Raw genomic sequence first — 21277 nt, 5'->3', positions numbered from 1 at the left:
ATCAAAGTAAGTTGTCTAGATATGCAACTAAGTGGACAACCTATATGATGCAACAAACACAACCACACAAGCAAGCAATGAATAAAACACAAGTAAGCTTGCACAAGTAAAGGGATGAGATAACCAAGAGTGGAGCCGGTGGAGACGAGGATGTGTTACCGAAGTTCCTTCCTTTTGAAGGGAAGTACGTCTCCGTTAGAGCGGTGTGGAGGCACAATGCTCCCCAAGAAGCCACTAGGGCCACTGTATTCTCCTCACGCCCTCACACAATGCGAGATGCCGTGATTCCACTATTGGTGCCCTTGAAGGCGGCAACCGAACCTTTACAAACAAGGTTGGGGCAATCTCCACAACTTAATTGGAGGCTCCCAACACCACCACGAAGCTTCACCACAATGGACTATGGCTTCACGGTGACCTCAACCGTCTAGGGTGCTCAAACACCCAAGAGTAACAAGATCCGCTAGGGATTAGTGGGGGAATCAAATTTCTCTTGGTGGAAGTGTAGATCGGGGCCTTCTCAACCAATCCCGAGCAAATCAACAAGTTTGATTGGCTAGGGAGAGAGATCGGGTGAAAATGGAGCTTGGAGCAACAATGGAGTTTAGGGTTGGAAGAGGTGAGTCTTCTTGGGGAAGAAGACCCCCTTTTATAGTGGGGGGGACATTTCCAACCGTTACCCACCTCTCAGCCCGTGACCCAGGGAACTACCGCACCACAGGCGCGGTACTACCGCACGGGCCTGCGGTACTACCGCGGCGGACCGCGGTACTACCATGGGCACAACAGAGACCGGACCTAGCAAACATGAGCACTAATAGGGCGCGGTAGATCCGTAGAAGCGGTACTACCGCGACCTCATACGGTACTTCCGCAAGACAGCCGCAGGTCAGGTCTGATAGGCACAGATGTAAAAAATTACATCCGTGACTACCTCCGCTTGAGAAATTGCCGTGCAAAAATCCGACACGGAACTACCGCGACCATGGGTGCGGTATTACCGTGAAAGGTGCGGATGTAAAAAATTACATCCGCCCTTACCTCCGCACTTGCTACTGTACCTGGCCTGGCATCACGGTACTACCGCGCCGCAGCATGGTACTACCGCGGGTAGCGCGGATGTAAAAAATTACATCCGCGCATACCACCGCTTGAGTAGCGGTGCCAGACAAGAGCTAGCGGTACTACCGCTCCGGGGAGCGGTACTACCGTGGGAGCCCATGGTACTACCGTGCAGGAGCCCGGTACTACCGCTGGCTCCTGTGGTAGTACCGCTCAGAGGAGCAGTACTACCGCTAGCCTGAGAAGAGCAAGGCGGAGACCTTCAAATCGCAGAGACAAGGTGAGACGGAGGAACACTGCAAGGAGCTCAAGGAAAGGCGGTGCAAAAGGGAATGTGTACGTGAGATTCCACCCAAACCTTTCCAAAGTGTACCCCCTCTTAATAGCACGGCTCTCCTACGACTCAACTCCACCGAACCGAACCGTAGACAAACGCCGTCTTCAATAATCTTCGAGGGGCATGGAATCGTCTTGTGTTTAGTCGTGATGAATCTGAAAAACTACACACGATTAGTCCGCAAAGGCATTGTCATCAATCACCAAAACTACTTAGGGACAAAAGTGCCCTTATAGTGATCTTGTCAATTCAATTAATAATTTATAATTTCACTCCAGATGTAGTGTTAGAAAGTTGCATACCTCTGGAAGACAACGCATCTAAGTCAAACACTTGTGGGATTTATAAATTGTGCCTTGTGTAGTGCAGTTCGCGAAGCTCATAGTAGGAGCGGCTCTACAAGTCATATAATGAGATGAGAGTTCATTCGACACTCTGGAATTGAGAGTTTTAGTTGGAATCACTTACTTTGGGGCAGTGGGCGCGGCCTTCCTTAATTTATGAAGTGTGGATCATTTCAGGGGCTTGTTGCTAACTTCCTTGATAGTCATTTTTTCTGCTTTGTAGGACCTAGCGCATTTTGTTTCTTTGGCTTGGTTCCACTCAGGGTTTCTTGAGAGCCCGATTGGCATGATCATCATCATCATCATTGAGGTCATGTTGCCTTTTGCGTGTGTTTTCCGGGTCAACAGAAATCGGAGGAGACGGTGCGGATTCTGCTTCATCGTCGGATTCCTCTTCTTCTTCATACTTGTTTGGGGACCTTTGTCCCATACTGTTCTCCGATACTTCTTCAGCCGGATCATTTCCAGGAAGAGGAAGAATTGAATACAAATTGTGGAATGCCTGCAAAGTCAATTGGATATCAGTTCAGTTGGGAAGCAAATAAAAATTATCAAACCGAAGCAATCATATAAATGCAATTGGGAAACGTACCACAACGGGGAGGTGGTCAGCATCATAAGGAGGCACTCAACCTTGCATACAGATTTTGTCACGCATCATAGTTATGTACCGAAAGTGCTTATGTGAGCCTGAGCTGCAGTGATCCCGAAATCTGTACCACTACTTCATCTTACGATCGATGCAACCAGAGGTACTGGTACAGGCATAAGGCCCACAAGTCAAATGCCGTTCAATTAACCCCGTCACGTATCGCTATGACGGGACAGAAGGAGATACACGATGTGGGCCATCTCAGCCAAGATTCTGGTCTAATGTGGACCGGCAAACCCATTTACTACAAACCACCGTTGGACCTACCAATCTTCCTAGCCTCAAAAAATAAAAACTATCAATCTTTCTCAGGACGGCTCAGCTCTCTTCTTATTCTTCAAGATTCAATCCACCCCCTCGTAGACTAGTGTTTCAATCAACTCGAATTAGTCCCAGCACTTCGTTCCACAGCATGTCAGCATTAACTAGCCCAACCACTCAGCAGGCAAACAATGCCATGCAGCGGTATTTGGTTTCTGAAAGCACCTCAAAACAATATATGGCAGCACCTCAAAACCTGGGACCAAGTTCATCTGGACACACAACATATCTACTCATCTACCAAATATAATACTGTAATTACCATGAAACATGAGATCAACCCCACCTGAACATCACATTTCTTGGATATAGACAGTGAATCAAACACTAGTAATTCGGAAACAGGGTATCATCACCACCTGAAGATCACTACCCTACATGTAGTCATCCTAAAGAAACCATTGTTTTTCTCGTTAAAGAACGACAGCATCAGCAACAGCAAGCAATATTTTTAAGTCTGAAAATGTCCTATCTAGCATGCTAGAATTGAAATTATTCTTTTGGTACTCTGCTAACACACATGTTATGTTCATCTAGGCTCAAGATTTTTTTTACAGGAACCACACAACTTAGTATCATCTGTCTAACATAGTTCTACAACCGGAAAGCTTGATCACTCGGATCAATTATTTGAGTCCTAGTTCAGCTGCTATGTGACAGTTGTTCCTGCGGCGACCTTCAACACCACAGTTTTTTGCATCTGGCTGGCTTACGAGGCTGCTTCGGAACATCTGCCTGATCAGGGCAGGTTGTTCATTTGTGCCCTTGCCTCCGAGTCTCCGACATATATTGCAGAATTTTGTGCCTTACTTAAACCTTCGTACGGCGCCTTCTCGCTACTTGTGGTAGGCCTCCCAATCTCTGTAGATGGCTTCATTTCAGCAGCATATTTCTTGAACAAGGAGATTAGATGCTCATATGCTTTCACACTGCTGTCCCCCATGCGCACAAGCTCCATCACATGCATATACATATTAAAATGCCTGTAACTAAATGGGTTTTGTTGAGCATGGTCCCTCAGCTGGTACCTGTGTCAGGTTAGGCGGGAGGATATCCCGTGCATCTCTTGTCCATCTTTTTACTATATGCTTCTTTGGGATTTTTGTACCTGCATCGAATCAGTCTGCACTCATCAAATGATTCAAGAGCAATCATGAACAATTTTCACATAAATCTTAATTGCATAATTAACAGTTCAGGACTACCTTCAGTACATGGCTGCATAGCAACCCCATGTGGGCAAACTGCCTGCATTCACATTCAAATTAGCAACATATGTTTTACCTATTTCAATCTCCTCCATCTGGTATGCACCACACTCTTGTAGTATATGGCCGAATTGCCCAAACATAGCTCTGGTATATATCTTGCCAGCATGTCTTTCGGTTGCCATGCTTGCTCGCATAAGTGGCCTCCCCTGCAAAATCAGCGATTTGACGTTGTCAGACAACTACTTGTCATTATTTAGAAAAAAAAACTTTTCCTATTTTCTAGTAAGTATCTTGTAATTTTTGTTCGGTTCTCCTTATAATTTTCCTCAGACTCCCTATCAAACATCAGTCTCATGTATTTCCTCACAAACACATGCATGGGACAGCTTGGAGACACAAAAAATTTCAGCTTATGGTTAGCGCTCTCACTCCACTGCGTACTGGTCATCTTAGCACAAAACACACATGTGAAGTAAGACTTCGTCCACTTGTGCCATATCTCATAAAATTGTGTCATATATGCATGGTTCTTCAGTTTGTATAGCCTGACATATTGAGCAGCCAGTGCAGATCCTAACAGGAATGAATTCAATTTTTTACCAGGCTCAATTTTGGCGTACATTTTTTCATTCTGGTTCGCTAACAATTAAGCACAAAGTTGTTTACAATACAATTTTTTTCATGACAAACTACCCAAACTACAAAATTCAGTAGTCCACAGAATATTCACTAAAATCACTCCATATCCATTCAAATTACTTCTATCATACGTACTTACATTTTTTACCAAATGACATTATTTCAACTCAGTGCTAAGACGGAAATTAAAATTATCTCAATCCATAACTTCATACCTTTTAGTTGAGCCAGGAGTTTTCGGGTCAACATGTTCTATGGAGTTCCCTGGACCTTGAGGCTTCTCTGCACTGCCTGCACCTGGAGCAGCTTCCGGAGCACAAAGCTGCGCATCTGCACTTGAAGCCGTCAGGGCCAACACCTCGACCAGCGGCGGCGTCATCACAGGGTAATGAAGGGGACTCATGGGGATGTTGTTCTGGTTGACCTCGAGCAGAGTTGTGCTGCTCCACCAAGTAGCCCGCAGACTAATCAGATCTAATGCGAATCATAAGTCTAGAAATTAACGAACAATCATCAAGGGCGAACAGATCCATACCTATTTATCGGCTGCATCAAGAACTCCATAGTTGCCGGATCTGCCACTCGCCTTCTAGAAAGAACTTTCTCCACCGGCTCGCGTTTTTTCAATAATGCAAGATCCAAGGAGAAGAGGTAGGAGATAGTCGCTCGTGCCCATTCACAGCCGCAATAACTGCAACAACTGCGGGCGTCGCCCGCAAGCAGCAATTCTGATCCACGAACAGATCTGCGCCCCGCCACTTGAAGCACTCGCAGCTGCCACTTCAGCGCCGGGCGGCGATCTAACAGGGTGATGCAGCGGTTCCATTGGTAAATCGCTGTCAGTCACCTCTTCAATCGGAGTTCTACTGCACACACACACAGCGAGCGCTCAAGATTTAGATCCCCCACTTTAGCAAAACCAAATCGCAGACCAGAAAGAGCAGACACGGGCAGATTTCGCACCTGTTGAACGGCTGCGTCAAGAACTCCATGCATGCCGGAGCAGAGATTCTCGAACCCTAGAACTGCTGCTATCGCTACCGAGCCGCCCCGATAGAACCCAACCGACAGGTGCGAGAGGAAGGAGCCACCATATCCACCTACCCATTTCTTCATTTACTCCAGCCCATTGACGTCGTTAACGGACACTGATCCACGGATCAGGAATTGGCTGCGGACTCGAGCCACGGCTCTGACGCCGATCGGCCACAGCCTGAAACGGAAATCCCGTTCTGCCCCACCGCCCAGGGGATTCCTCCTTTTCTTTATCTCTGCCACGTCCTCTGCTGGGCCCGGCCTTGGTCACGTGTGTGAGGTAACGCGAATCGCGACGACATATGGAGCGTGACAGATTCCGAGAGCCTGTGTGCTCGGGATCAATTACTCCGCGTCCGTTATGTACCTCATATTCTGTTCAATTTTTTCTTGAGACAGTTCTTGAAAGTTCACTTGGATGGAGCCATTGATCCCCTCATAGGTGTGCATACTACATACACTTGCCTCGGAATTTTAGCGGCTGAATATGGCGGCTCACCCAGTCGGCCATGAGATCATTCCCCTCCAATCCCTGGTCCTTGAGGCCGATCATGGTGGTGGACTGGTGGTCAAGATTTCTATATTTTTTTCACCCCTCGTGAGCCTTGGATTCTACCAAGACTTATACATGACTCGGTTACGGGTGTAGGGAGGCAGTCCAATGCTATCATCAGGCACGTGTATGTCATTACAATAAAATCAACCTGATTTCCACCCTTTTCAAAGTATCGGGCCACTTCATATCAAAATAAGTCGCTGTATTTTTTTACTTGCAATCCTAACTCCCGTATAGTTGGGTTAAGTTGGTAGGCGGAGCATCATGATTTTCCTTCTTCACGCTCTGGGTTCAAGAACTAAAGGTATGTTTCCACAAAGCCCAATGTGGATCTGTAACGAGAAAGTTCTTGCAGCGGGTCACGAAACAGGAAAGACAAGCTATGGAATGGGGGCCAAATGGTGGATTTGCGCATCATGAAAACTAAGGAATGCTCGAAAGAAAGGATGTGGTGGCATATAAAATCCTCTCTCAAGATGGGAGATAAGGAGTGCCCGTTCATTGAGTTGTGCGGTTGGCTTCGTCTCTAGGCATCAAGGATCCTCCATCCCTTCGTTAGCAGCATTCCATCGACAACGAGCTTGGAGAGCGCCTGCTACATCACTATCGACGACAACCAGTTACCCTGCTTCAAGTCAGGCGGGATTTCGACGGTGGCAGTCATGGTCTTCCTTTTCTTATTTTGCTCCAACTTGCCCGTCTGATCATCGGCTATAGAGACGGCCGAGGAAGCGGTGGGTAGATTCACAAGGAAGAGATGGGTGCAGTAGCGGGTTCTCTGTGAGAGGAAGGATTGGGGAGAATGGCAGGATTTCCCCTTTGTATCTTTATATATAGCGAGGGACTAGAAACCGTCACTCAATCACAACTGTTTCATGGCTCAATCAGCTGGACATGTGTTCAAGGAAAGGGTGAAAACTTTGGCTAGTGAAGAAATCCATGCACGGTAACCGAGGCACCCTCCCCATGTTTCTCTAAATAAACATTTGTTCTCATAAGTCAAAAAAGGTCAATTGCGGGAACCAAGGAGTTCGCCTGCAAAACTGTCCCATCAAATCTCATTGAAATCTTTTGGCAGCACACAAAAGATACACTCTGATTAGTTCAGAGAAACCATTAGACAGTTCACTTCCAATCAGATGAAATTTTAATCCCGATTGAGAGAATCTTAAACTAAATTTTCTATAGTACTTGTGTTAAGATAAAACCGAGTGAGCATTCACTCTACGCAGATCAATTCTACAAGGAAGTAAATCGATGATCCATTCTATTAGATTGCCATATCACTCAGGAACACTTGAACAAGGAGTGAATTCACTGCCTTGTACAACATGGTTTGGTCCTTTTTCTATCTAGGAGCCTAAGTATTGAAACCGCAAGTTTGGGTCCGTGGTGGATGATAAATTGGTGTTCCTCTTGGATAATGATTGGCATCTCTCTTGGAGAATTAGACCAAACACCATAATCATCGCTCGGATTTTATAATACATCTTTAGTTGGATCACTAGTCAGCCTCTCCCGAGAGATGATTGAGATCACCAAACTTTTCCTAAAAACTTGTTCATGATACTTGAAGCCGTAAATGTTTTGCTCTTTAGAAACCATCAGGATCTCTTCCGATCAAAGCTGCTGCTCATCAAAATCTAACAATTAATTGGGATTCAGATTCCCGTGAAGGTCTAGCAATCCAGTGAACTACTCGATTTTCATGTCAAGATCCTGGCGGATTTGGAGGCTAAGGACGAGGTCATCCTCCACGGGGTAGGGCCATGGAGACATAAAACCCAGGGACCATGGAGGCCCAAGCCCATAGGCAACAACATGGGGGTTTGATCACTCGGTATGAGCACCCGCAGGAGGATTACTTCACTCGGCACTCAAGGACGTCCTTCACTCGGAGTAAGAGGAGCCCAACGGCCCGAAGCATTAATGGAGACGTCCACTCAGCATTGAAGCCTGGTGTTACCAATACCAATAGCATTTAGAACGTCCATTATCTTTGGTATAGTTGACGTGGATTATTTCTCTTTTATCTCACCTGTAACGTAAATAGCAGCAGCCCAGGGGTATAGCGAACTCTATATATAGCCTACCCCTGGTGTCCAGTTACAGGTTCAGAAACCTTTGTATTCGCAAATCCAGCGGCGGCGCCAGGAATTAGGCAAGCTCCAGGCCGACCCAGGCAGGCTTCTTTCACTGTAGCTTACCGTAGCATTATATGTACAATAATCGCTACAGTCAACGAAGCAAACAACCATCACGCCCCAGGCAGGCTGCCTGGGGCCTGTCTCCGCCACTGCGCAAATCCATACGCAAGAAACATCTCTACGTGAGAACATGAATAGGGCTTTTACCTCCACCGAAGAGGGGTTTGAACCTGTATAATCCTTGTGTCACCTACTTGTGTCTCGAGAGATCAAGCCTCGTTCTAATATCCTCTTACTGTTAATAGCTAGATGGCTCGGATTGACTCGTAAATTCTCTTTTTTCTGGTTAACCCATAAATTCTCTTTTTTCTGATTAACACGTAAATTACCTTTAATCTATGGTATAATACATAGATGGATCGGTTCCCCAACCATGAGATTGTTACTTTATAGCGCATCTCTTCATTCAGAAGTCATCACCTAGACCATTTTCAAGCAAATGTATATGCCCCTTCACTCTCGAGCAAAAATAACTAATCTTCATGAAATCATCATCTTCTACACACAATCTAGATAATGCCCACCTCTATGAGAGAGTTGGCTGGTTGTTGAGCTCCGAGCGACACTTTTCATCTCCAAAAAGCAATCGTTCAAATTCCAGATCTAGGAATTCATGATGCTGGACATGATGGTCAACTACGTAGACGTGCCATATGTATCACTTCGAGAAAAATGAGTTATACTCCAAAGTGGTACTAGCTTTGGATGTCCAAATTTGTCGCTGATAAAGAATTATCATTGCTGCCTGTGCTACCACCTTGTTCTTCTTCATCACGAATTTCCATCAACGACACTCCAGTTTTGTGTGCAACTACAAGCCTGTAGATAGATAAAAGAACACATGATTTTACTAATCTATAATCATAGGAAACGAAAAGGATGTAAATGACCACACCATCTATATAGCTAAGCATGCTACGAAGGGGAAGTAAGAAAATTAATAAGAACTAGAAATATTGATTACCTTCCTGATCCCACCAAACATGCGAGACCCACAACCCATCCACTGTCATGAAAGTTATGTATTCTCTTGAGCCTGGAAAATATGAAGCACTCAGTAATTTGCCATTATAGAGGCTAACCGGCATGTGTGTGTGTGTGTGTGCGCGCGCGTGCAATGTCATGTAGAGGTGCCATGTTCTCAAGGTGTGTGTGTGTGTGTGTGTGTGTGTGTAAGGACATACTCTAGTGGTTACCTGAAATCATTTGAGCTCCACGCGTGAACATCACCATCCTTTGTACCTGTAATTAGAACTGGAAGATTGGGATGGGAAACGACCTGAAAAACTGCAGACTCATGTTCAAGTGTATGAACGCACTCCTTCTTGTCCATGTCCCATATCTGATTTGAAAAAGAAAAAAGAAACAAGGCACAGATATATTAGAAATGTTAGATGCATGTTGTATTAATGTACTTTCCAACATGATAGCCGACCTTCGCAGTCGCATCCCAGGAGCCACTAATCAAATACTGCTGACCCTCACGCGTGAAGAAATCCAGGAAGTTCACTACATGCCTATGCCCAAAAAGAGTATACTTGGATTTGGGAGAATCGAGACTCCAAACCTGAACACCAACCATATATAAGAGCTTCCAGTCAAGGTATAGTAGAAAAATAAACATACTCCACCTTCATCATTGAATCAAAGATTGCTTAGCAAAGAAATAAGAGAGAGAAAGCAAAACCTTTATTGTAGTATCATGCGAAGCACTTGCAAAACTGTTGGTGTCCGCCGGGTTAAATTTCAGGGCCATAATAGCAGCCGAGTGCTCTTCAAATGTCTGTATGCAATTACGGTCCCAAAGCTTTATTTCGGTAGCACATCCTGACAGCACATACGGCTGGGTTGGATGAACGGCTAATGTACACCAAACGTCTGCACGACCCAGAGCTCTGAAACTTGTGACTTTTCGCATTTTCTTTTCGTAGTTGTACACATGGACGACACAATCAGATGACACTGCCACAAACCATCCCTTTCGTGCAATGAACTTAACATCCGTAACTGCAGTGAGAACGATCATCTTATTAGCATATCAGTGTACATATGGTGGAAGAAACTTATGTTGACAAACAAGTCAGAGTGCTTGCCAGGTTCTGCTGAGACCTTAGTCAAACCGGCCACTTTCTGCCAGTAAACACATCTGACTAAATTGTTAGTCCAATATAAGCAAATATGACCTAAATACACACTCAATAACGGCTGGAATACTGCCATGAGAAAACAGTGGGTAAAAACATTTGCAATCTACCATCACCAAAGATAGGCTTTTCCTGGTATTTGGCAATCAAAAGAAACTGTATATGCTCTTATGAATAAAATAAAAAATGCTTGGGCTGCGAGCATCTTTTTTGTACAGAGGGCATGAGGTAATAAATTTCTTTCTTTATATTAATTAGTAACTACCAAAGCAATACAGTAACTTGCCTGTGTGTTATAGTTCCATGTCTTAACATTCCCAAGTGAGGTACCCACTATAATCCTGTATGATAAGAAGGTATTAAATGCAGGATAATCGCAGCTAGTGCATTCACTTGAAAAAGAGGTTTAATATTCAAATGTCTATATTATTCTATGCTCTTACAACGGCTCTTTCTGATGTGCATCTATGCAATAGATTTTCCCAGCTGTATCATCTATGATCTGACCAAGCAAAATTCATGTGAACATTTGAGAAACCACCCCCAAGATGGAGGATCTGGGAAGAGAGGAAAAATGAAAACCCCAAAACCAATACCTGTATTAAAGGTGGCATTGTCTGCTGCGTTGTTAGTTCATCAAAGAAGAAAAACAAAAGGAAGCATCAGTACAATTCACTAAAGCATCGGTACAAGAAAATCAAAATATAAGTCACAAGACCACAAAATTATGTTACTATATTTTCTGTTCGTAATATTACATAATAAAAAGTATTTTTTTACAACAGATATATATATTCTTACATTCTCGTTTGACTATCGACATCAGGAAAAATTATGAGAAGTAAAAATATGGTGCAGTGATGTAAAAATAGAGGGGGTGAACAATAACTATTCTTCACCCTGGGTGATGAATAGTCTGACCCTATAAATATAAGGGGACTACTGTGATTATATGGACGTACTAAAATAACTAAAAAATAATTTGATCTAGAAGTGTGTTAATTTGGCATTCCAACTACAATCAAAGATCATTTGCACGACCACTAATTAGATAGACAAAGTTGTGTAAGTTAATATTCTTAGAATGACGCACCTCATTGGCATCAAAAACCACATCCAAATGCACCTCATTGGCATCAAAAACCACATCCAAGTGCACCTCATCAACCATGGTGTCTGCCTCTTTAATGAGCTTGTTTGTAGTTATATCCTCAATTGCAAGGCCATCAATCATCACTTTGGTGCTCCACACAGTAGATTCATTGGCACGATCTGTGAGGGCATTGCCCTGCGGTTGCAATGTTATTCCAACATTACACTTGGATCGTGGCATGATAATGCCTTTGGGTGGCTGTGTGCAGTATGCAAGGGGTCTTACACCCCTGGTAACCAATACTAGTTCACATATCCCCACAGTAGATTCATTGGCACGATCTGTGAGGGCATTGCGCTGCGGTTGCAATGTTATTCCAACATTACACTTGGATCGTGGCATGATAATGCCTTTGGGTGGCTGTGTGCAGTATGCAAGGGGTCTTACACCCCTGGTAACCAATACTAGTTCACATATCCCCACTGAACAAAAAAAATTACTCGAAATATTGGACCCCGAAAGCCATAGTTTCCCTTTCATTTGTCTTCATTACTTTTCTGACATTGTTTGCTCTTACTTGCACCATTATCCATTACACACAGGTTTCATTTGTATCGGCTGATAATTAACTAGACAAAGCATTGCAAAAAGTTTTATTTTTTAGATTAGCGATCCTAGTGGTTGTATCATGTGTTGATGCACACACACACACACACACACACACACACACACACACACACACACACAACTGGTGAGACATATCAACAAACAAAATTCTGACTTGTGATTTGTGAGCAAGAGTTAAATTTATTCCTATTGATTTAATACTTCTTGAAAAAGGAAAGAAGTGTAAGCTAATCTAATCTACATATAATAGTACTATTGGCTATATTGTGGTATTAAAATAATTGACTGAAGAATCAATTTGATCGAGATGTTTATTAATTCAGCTCTATAACTACAATGAATGATCATGTGTGCTCAACGCTAACTAAATGCAAAGCTTTGCAAGTTAGTATTCTTAGACAACTCACCTCACTGATTTTGTCACTTGCTTCTTGTGGCTCACTTACATCAAAAACCACATCCAAATTCACCTCATCAACCACATTGATTGTCTCTTTGATGAACATGCTTTTAGTAATATCCTCAAATGCAATACCATCATTCACTTTGGTGCTCCACACAACAAACTCATTGGCATGCTGCATATCTATCAGCACATTGCCTTGCGCCTGCAGTGTTATTTCAATGTTACACTTGGATCGTGGTGGCATAATGTCTTTCTGCGGTTGTGTGTTGTATGACTTGGGGCTCATATTTTGGACATTGAAGGCAATGTAAGAGTCCGTCTCATTGGTTAGTTGAATCTCGCAGGACATCTGTTTGTTAAGGGCAAAAGGGAAATGTAGTTTGAGTGGCTCAATTCCAAGCATATCATCCTCCTCCAGGCAAGAGCTTATCTGCAAGAGAAGTGCAGGACATATATGTATTCAGTACGATAAAGATGCTTGGCCAGGGACATTCAAGGGTTTACCTTCCCAAATGTATATTCATTGGCATTGTTGATTTCCTCGTTTACAACTTCCATGTGGCTGATATCATTTATTATATCCCATATAAAGGGCCGCTTGGATGGTTCACGTTCTTGGCAGAGTAACCCAATTTCGATGCATTTTGCTACTTGTTGGTAAACCAGTGGTGTTTCCTTTCCTGACTTTTTCCATCTGTGCCTCCATCTCCTAAGTACCTGTCATCCCACAGAATATGGCATAAATAGAATAAATCAAAGAGTTTTAAAAAATAACCTCAAAAGTGATGGGACATAATGACTCGTACCACAAAACCCATAGTTAGATGCAGGTGCTAGATGCCTAGGATCGATGCAAAAAAGTCTATCATCAAGCACATAAGCTCCAATATCTTTTCCCAAATCGAGCATCGCATGTGTTCTTTTTTGCTTCAAGAGAGATGAAAAGGCTTGATACATAAAAAAATCATAGAGATAAATGTGAATGACCATATGGATGGATTTTCTCGTTGCATGCACGTAGTGAAGGTGTGGGTACTTATTCTTCTTCCGGATATTGTTGATTCTATATAACCTACTTTTGTGTTTAATCCAACCTATGTTTTTAATCTTATGCAAACTACTTTGTTTATAGGAATTACGTGAATATATCTAGTGCAAATATGGTTGTATGTAGCCTTTGATGAAGGTGCAACGATACTTGGTCCTCTTGGTGCGGTGCTGGGTGGCCATCTGGTGGCGATACTTGCTGTGGCAGGGGTGGTTACTTTTCAGGAGAAATGGGGAGCCCGCGGTGGCAGTGGTAGGCTGGTAGCAGTGCGCACATGTTGTTGGTGATGGTGGTGGTGGCAGGAGTGTGTGGATGGATGAATTTGTGTTCGTGACGGGACAGAGATGTTTGTACGTGCGGCGGCTAGGGAGGAATTAAACCTATTAAGCTATGTGTGAAGAGTGGCCAACCAGCTATGCCACATGGCGCAAATTGGTTGGCCGCGGTGAGAATTCTTTTGAAATTTTGTTTAGATAAAGGTGTGGATTATTTTTAAATGTATTTCTTTTTCTTTTTCGATGGAGGCGAGGACCTCTGGTATTTTTTAAATGGAGGGTTATGCAAAGTTGCACTCACTGATAGGCTGCGGTGGTATTTTTTTCCTTTTTACTTTTTTTAGATGAAGGTGAGGATATTTTTTCTGAGAAGTTTTTTTAGACGGAGGACTTTATGTTTTTTTTTAAATGAAAACATGCACACAGCTTTCTCTCAAGTGGCGCCACAGGGTGGCGCCCCAACCACTAGTTAGGTAGTGTAGTGTGTGGAAGTGAAGACAAACGTGATTGTGGTCGACGACAAGCAACAAAGATGGTAGTGGGAGCTGTGTGTGGCATGGGGGCCAATATATGGGCCTGGTATGTTCTTCGTTTGGTGGAGGCACTATTAATTAAATAATAATAATTGTTTTACTTAGATCTCATTTGATTTTGAGTGAACGTGAAGCTATTTTGGGATGTTAATTAATTAAATAATAATGATTGTTTTACTTAGATCTTATTTGAATTTGAGTGAAATATCAAACATTTGGGAGTTTATTTGAATATTTAAATAGAGTGGGAATAAAAGGACTTCCCCAAGATGCCCCAATTGAATTTTGGCTGCTTTGGAATTTTTAATTAAGTTTTGAAACATTCATACATTTTGAAATCAAAGGAAATTAAACGAGAGAGGATAATATGACTTCCTCAATATATAGAATTTGTTTTTTAATATTATTGGGTTATTTATTTGGAAGTTAAAAAATTCTGGGAATTATTCTGAACCCTAAATTAAATTTTAGAGAATATTTATAATCCCCAAAATAGAGTTTATTAAAATTTGGAATTATAATTAATTAAAAATAATGTTGTTTTGCTTACATATTATTTGATTTCATTGAAATCTGAAGCTATTTTAGGATTCTAATTAATTAAATAATTGTTATTATTTTACTAAGATCCTATTTGAATTCAAATGAAATCTGTAGCTTTTAGGAGTTTATTTGTATATTTTAAAAGAGAGGGAATAAAAAGACTTCCCCAAAATGCCTCCATGGAATTTTGGTTGCTCTAAAACTTTACTCGAATTTTTAAATATTCATACATTTTGGGAATATTCATAAGTTTTTCAACCGTGTATCCATCCGGAGGCTCAACGTCTGACTTTTCCGGTGAAAAATTATTTTCTTCCATTGTGTCCTCTCGTGATCATCTATATTGTTGTTATAGGTTGAAAAGCTACGTATCTATACCGAAAGGAGTTCTGATTCAATTAAAATATGAAGTTTCAACCATATCTTTAAGACTATTAACTCTTTTGAGTTAATTCTCTCTCCTGCCATTCTAAAGCACTATAAGGATGCATAAGACATATAACATTTAAATTATGTTGTTTTTTGCACCATGCCATATTTTTTCTTGTGTTCTTTTGAATTCTTCGATATGGCATGATTGTTTACTGGATGTTATTTGCTCACGTTAGATTGATTAGAGAGCGAAAATAGAATAATATCAGGCTTATACTACTACAAGTGAAGACCAGCATGGCCAGTTGCATCTCTTGTTCATGCCCATGAACCTATATTTTTGTATGCATTTAGTACCTTTTGAGTAGTATGCATGAGTAGGAATATGTATGATAAATATTCAGTATGATCCCAGAGTAGTTCAATGAGTATGGCTGAGCTTTCTTATGCTTGTCTCCATCGTTGTAGATAATACTTGTTGACAAAAGTAGACGGGGATTTAGTGAAGTGATTTTGTGGAAAGATGTGAGCAACAATGTAGTAATCAGGATTGACTTAATTAGCGAACTACCAGGGCGGAATAGGTATGTATGGTGGCAAAGTATATTGTTAACATCATGGGGAATGTGTTCTATTAAAAATATCCACCCATGAGAGTGCACACAAGTGGACCCCTTGCCCAGGCTTAAAAGATCAACCACCTTTTCATTATTAGTAGCTTCTGTGTGCAGCAGACATTATACACTTTGGCTTAGTTGAATAGATTGTAGTGACACTTGCTCGATGGTACTAATGGATGTAGCTATGTAGGTGAGATGGGACTACCAGGGGCTATGGGTACTCTTCTGAAAGACTTGGTCTTAGTTTTCAGACAGAGCCTTGTGGGGAACGTGTGCGAACCTCTGCAGAATGTATAATCTAAGTACTTAGTTGTGTCCCATTTATGCACAATTGTTGAGTGGTCTCGCCACATTTAATAATTTAAGTGGGTTTCATCAACTAAGGTGATAGATTGAGTTGGAGGTGCCCAATTCAACCAGATGTTATATGCAGAGATTGAATAATCTTTTGATAGTAGGATAAAATTGGCTTTATGCAAAATAAAATTTAGAGCTTTCCATTTTAGCCATATCCTTGCATATAGATGATAGGTCTCACTTGGGTGTGACTTGTCGGTACACTCAATATACTAACCTGCATGACTGCAACTTATCATGTCAAGGATTTTATATGACGAGTAACAGATGCGACGTAGGGTTATGATGTCCATACTCAACTTTGTCAGTGGCGTTGATGGGACTCCGTAGTTTTATTTGTTATTTTTTGCTATGTGAACTAGCCTGTGGGCTATGAGGTAATAAACACTCTGGGTTTACGTTATATTCTTACATGTGATTTGTTTTGTGGTATTTTATCAAGTATTGTTTGTGCTAGCTACTAAGATTCAGTTCAGATAGTAGCATATTGACCATAGAGATTCAAATACTACCATATCTGGGTCATTACACATTCTCCCAAAAATACGGCAACCAAGGAAAACACATATTGGACGCTTGGTCATTTTATTTACTTCAAGCCTGCACGCTTGGGCACTCGTTTACTCAAACCCTTAAGAATTCAAGAAGAAGAATCTATTACTTGAACTAACACTACTACACCGGCATACAAAAATACTATTAACAATACTAGACTAACATATAAAAACCATAGAGATGCGGGAGACCACCGAGATGGATTTGGGGTGGTGGAGGCGGCGCCGCATAAGGTAGTTGAGGGGGAAATGGCTTCTAGCGCTCATAGTCAGGGCGAATCCCTAGCCAGGACACACACATGTGTGTAGAGGGCAAAGAGGAAGTTGGAGCCGACATCGAGGTTGATGGTTTATGCCGTGCAATCGAATCATCTCACCAAAAAAGCCAGACAGAGGAAGTTGAATCCCTCTAAGTAGGGGGTACATCAATGAAACGGTTCTTCCGACAAGAGGCCTTAGGCAAAATCTCACTTACAGTACCCCCCCCCCCCCGCCAGGGGACTACATCCTTGCTCGTGATGAGCCCCTTGTAGGCTAGGAGGCCATGGCCTTCTTCAGTGTATGTGGACGTTGGAAATGGTCTTACTTGACATGGAAAGCTTGTCATTGCAGGACCAAGTGTCATTGGGCATCCCATGTCATGCCCATTTATAAGTCAGCGGCAAGATGAAGAATTAACCGTAATGCCTTGGTCTATTCCCCGCATCAAAACTCCGTGTGGTTACATCCATCAATACCCTATTCAAGCCCGAAACCCCAAGGTTTACAAAGAGATTGTAAGAGGTGGGGTGCGTGAAACTAGGAATCAATACACACGGTGTGAACAAGATCTTTCAGAGATGTCATATGGGTCATGTCATCATCATTTTGATTGGATCGGATGGAGTTTGCTTCAAGCATATGCGAAATTATCACAATAACAAAACAAATTTCTAGGAAAGTGGGCAACGCATGCATATCTTCCTCTATCAATGAACAAAAGATGATAGTTTATCTTCTAGGAGATGGGAATTCTGAGAGGGAAAGCGAGTTTTTACTTAAAGCACATCTTAAGGGGAAAAACTCGTAAAACCAAGACAAGATACCCAAAAATCCGATGCAAATTACTCGGTAAGGTCTAGGGACGACCTTCTCAGAAGCTTGGTCGGAGAAGTTCTGACCTACTTGACAATACTCATGTTCAACACCATTCTGAGTATTTTGGGGGGCTTCTCGACAAAGATACCATTATTCATATGAATAACATATTTTTGTAAAAGACACAATGACCCGACTGCATTTGAGTGCATGTTTTCCTAAAAGACCCTCTTAGGCTAAGCAGCAAAGGAACTCAGATGCAGATAAGGAAGAAATCACATGGAATACAAACGGTTAGCCAATTAAGGGATATAGGTAGGATCTCGGTGGCAAGTCTGTTTGATCCAAATTTTAAGAAAACACACAAATGCATATAAGAAGCCCGAGGCCATGCAAGAGGACAATCACAATTTAAGTTACGAAACATCTGTCAAGCTCTAGCGGATCTAGTGTTTTAGCCATCCGTCCACATACATCCTTGCAATCACCCCCAGAAGATACATGATGTTCAAGGAAGGTACCCACCTTGGGGGCCTAAACCTACGTAGATCTGTCTCTCGTATCATCATTCTCATCAGTGCATCGCCGACGGGATCTTGTGTCAACCCTAGTTCCTCAAATTTGACTTGACTATGTAGAAACGACTGACCCAAATCATGCACTAATCCCGGTGCCACATGGCTGAAATATAAATGTTTCTAGCCACCATATGAAGCTACATGTGTTGGCACCGATTTAAAACGGTGGAACGAGTGATATGGACCTCAATATGGCGAGCTGCTAAAGCGTTTACGTTCCGGTGCTGTGCTTTTTTTCGAGTAAGACCATCACGTTGCTTATATTTTTATTCTAAATATGTTCTTATACTAGATAATCCATCCAACACCGTAATATGCAAATTTAGTAGGATTATTAAGAAAATGGTAACCAATATGCAAGGTAGAAAGTTAGGATATTTCTACAAAAAATATTGTCTGCATGGCGAGATAGAACCCTCTTACAGTGTTGCTATTATTGAGGATCTCCTTTCCTCCCGTCACTAGCTCGATGATTATTTTTCCCAAACTGTACATGTCTGATTTGAATGACATATTTCCTTCAGATATGTACTCTGGAGCACAATATCCTCTGCAAAAAAAAGGTCGGCATTTCAATGTATTACATCATCAGAAAATGTGAAAGAAGATGCCGAGAAATTATGTTGGTTTGATGCATAGCTTACAGTGATCCGAGACGGTATTCACTCATGGTTTTTGACTTTTCATCAAGTCTTGATAAACCGAAATCTGTGATTTTCGGCACCATATCATTATCTAGTAGTATATTGCCAGGTTTCAAATCCATATGATATATGTGCTTCTCCGTGTGCAGATGATGCAAACCTTCACAGATTCCTCTAATTATTCCATAGCGTGTATTCCATTCCAGTCCTCTTAATTCATCTACATAATGCAGAACGTAGCAGTGAGTCATAAAAGTTTTCATCATTTGATTTGTGCATGCGCTAAATTGCATTATGAATGTATATATCACATCTTGATCGTGGAAAATAAAGATAAGAGCTTGTTGCAAGAATGACGTACCAGTAACATACTTTTGTAGACTTCCATTGCTGATATACTCAAAACAGAGTAGTCTTTCTCTTACCTCAGCATAAATATGTCGTTTTGATCCTGCAATTTGTATGGCTATCTGATCTGTGCTAGCACAGAAGCCAAGAAAGCGTACGACGTTTTTATGTTTAATGTTCAACAGGCTGTCAACTTCTCGATAAAATAATGTCTCATTGATTGAATGACTGTTCCTTATCCTCTTTACAGCAACGTTCCCATTACGAAGCACTCCCTGTTTAGCTTCTCTTGTGAGCATTCAAAAAGTGTTTAGCTGAATTTGAAGATGCTGTGCAAGAAAGATAATACAGAAGTTTGGGACGCAGCAACCGACGGAAGCCCCTTTTTCCCGAGAGAGCACACCTAATGTTACAGTACTATTGCACCACCATAAATGCACATATATGCTAGGAAAAAGGTTTGTAACTCCATGACAACCTTAAGGCGGTTCCATTTTCCGAATTAATGTTGGATACTATGTTTCGATCCAAGGAACAGAATTCCGTAATATACGACACAAAGAATATACCCGGTTGTCTGACTTCAATATATACCAGATACTGCTAGAACCAACTGGCATCTTGCAGACGAATGTAACATCTATATATGGTATTTACTAGTTGGCAACACCAATTATTAACATAGTTTTGCTAACTCGAGGACTGCTCAAGCCAATATAACAATTCCAAGTGCGATCTCTAGATATCATATGCCTAATTTATGGTTAAAAAGCAATTTACCTTATAAACAGTTGCAAATCCACCGTGACCGATTTCTCGATCATCTGAGAAATTTTCTGTGATATCCTTCAAAAGTGCAAGTGATAGATTTGTCGGCTTCTCTCTTCCATCAAGTATACGCTCCAGGACCTCACGATCCATGTATGATGTATCTGATGTGCAATCAGTTTGTCAATATTCAGTATCAACATTAGCAAAAAGAGGTTTGTTCCAGATCAGCGCTATTTAAGGCAGCATATGGTAATTTTAGAACAATTGTCTATAGTAAATCGTTCATGCACCGACCAATATTTAAGGCAACCGTATTCTACCTTTTATGATCTTCAACGAAATAAGGAAACGCAAATGTGCAGTGCAATAGTGGGCGCCTGAGTTTATGCTTTACATATTTTATGCATTTGAAGAAATCCATTCAAGTTTATTTGTGTGCATCATGTTAAAGCTTATGCACCCACAATCAAGGGCCGAGGCAGGTCCTGGGCAAAATCCGTAGAAAACCCTAGTGCAAGGCCCAAAACTCTCTACCGAAGACTTATTACTGGTGGTTTCTGACCTTTGATGTACTCACCATGGAATCAAGTTAGTTGTGGAGATTTTACTTGTTCCACTAAGCCGGCCACAAAAATTAATTCCAAATGCAGCTAATGTATGCATTTCCTAGATATACAATATTTACGAGCCTGAACTTTGAGAAAAGATGATTAATTGCAGTCTTCCTTTTTTTACATCTTAAGTATTAACTTTCGCTCAAACTGAGTTAATCCTTCGAGCTTGTGGATAAATAATACGCCTTTTCCTCCATTCTATCCCTTATTGAACAATGTATCCTTATTTGATATCAAATAAAAACTGCCATGATGGCACTCCCTCAAAAAATAACTTTCTAAATTTTAATCGCAAAGTTTGTGCCTCTC

At 41.7% G+C, this 21277-nt stretch overlaps 1 protein-coding gene and 1 long non-coding RNA gene across 3 annotated transcripts; both read right to left on the bottom strand.

Moving 5' to 3' along the window:
* Positions 1 to 3231: 3231 nt before the first annotated feature.
* On the bottom strand, positions 3232 to 5661 carry LOC123162739 (uncharacterized). Of its 2 annotated transcripts, XR_006481452.1 has the most exons (6): positions 5530 to 5661; positions 5102 to 5432; positions 4782 to 5006; positions 3922 to 4133; positions 3745 to 3824; positions 3232 to 3577 (listed from the first exon to the last, which is right to left on the bottom strand). It is a non-coding gene; the product is annotated as an uncharacterized lncRNA (long non-coding RNA). The 2 variants fall into 2 exon arrangements; XR_006481451.1 differs by having other exon boundaries at positions 3232 to 3824.
* A 3143-nt stretch (positions 5662 to 8804) lies between these two features.
* On the bottom strand, positions 8805 to 20504 carry LOC123158644 (probable serine/threonine-protein kinase CA_C1728). Its single transcript, XM_044576555.1, has 12 exons — positions 20364 to 20504; positions 19597 to 19858; positions 19236 to 19455; positions 19015 to 19141; positions 13139 to 13351; positions 12636 to 13064; positions 11635 to 11796; positions 10052 to 10147; positions 9800 to 9955; positions 9561 to 9706; positions 9329 to 9400; positions 8805 to 9183 (listed from the first exon to the last, which is right to left on the bottom strand). Exons 1-12 carry the CDS (start codon positions 20502 to 20504, stop codon positions 9060 to 9062), a joined length of 2148 nt encoding a protein of 715 aa, XP_044432490.1. The 3' UTR covers positions 8805 to 9059.
* Positions 20505 to 21277: the final 773 nt, after the last annotated feature.

The sequence above is a fragment of the Triticum aestivum genome, chromosome 7B (assembly GCF_018294505.1).
Source record: "Triticum aestivum cultivar Chinese Spring chromosome 7B, IWGSC CS RefSeq v2.1, whole genome shotgun sequence".
NCBI classification, from domain to species: Eukaryota; Viridiplantae; Streptophyta; class Magnoliopsida; order Poales; family Poaceae; genus Triticum; species Triticum aestivum.
Note: the sequence above shows the minus strand (reverse complement) of the source record. Positions and strands in the feature narration are given on the sequence as shown.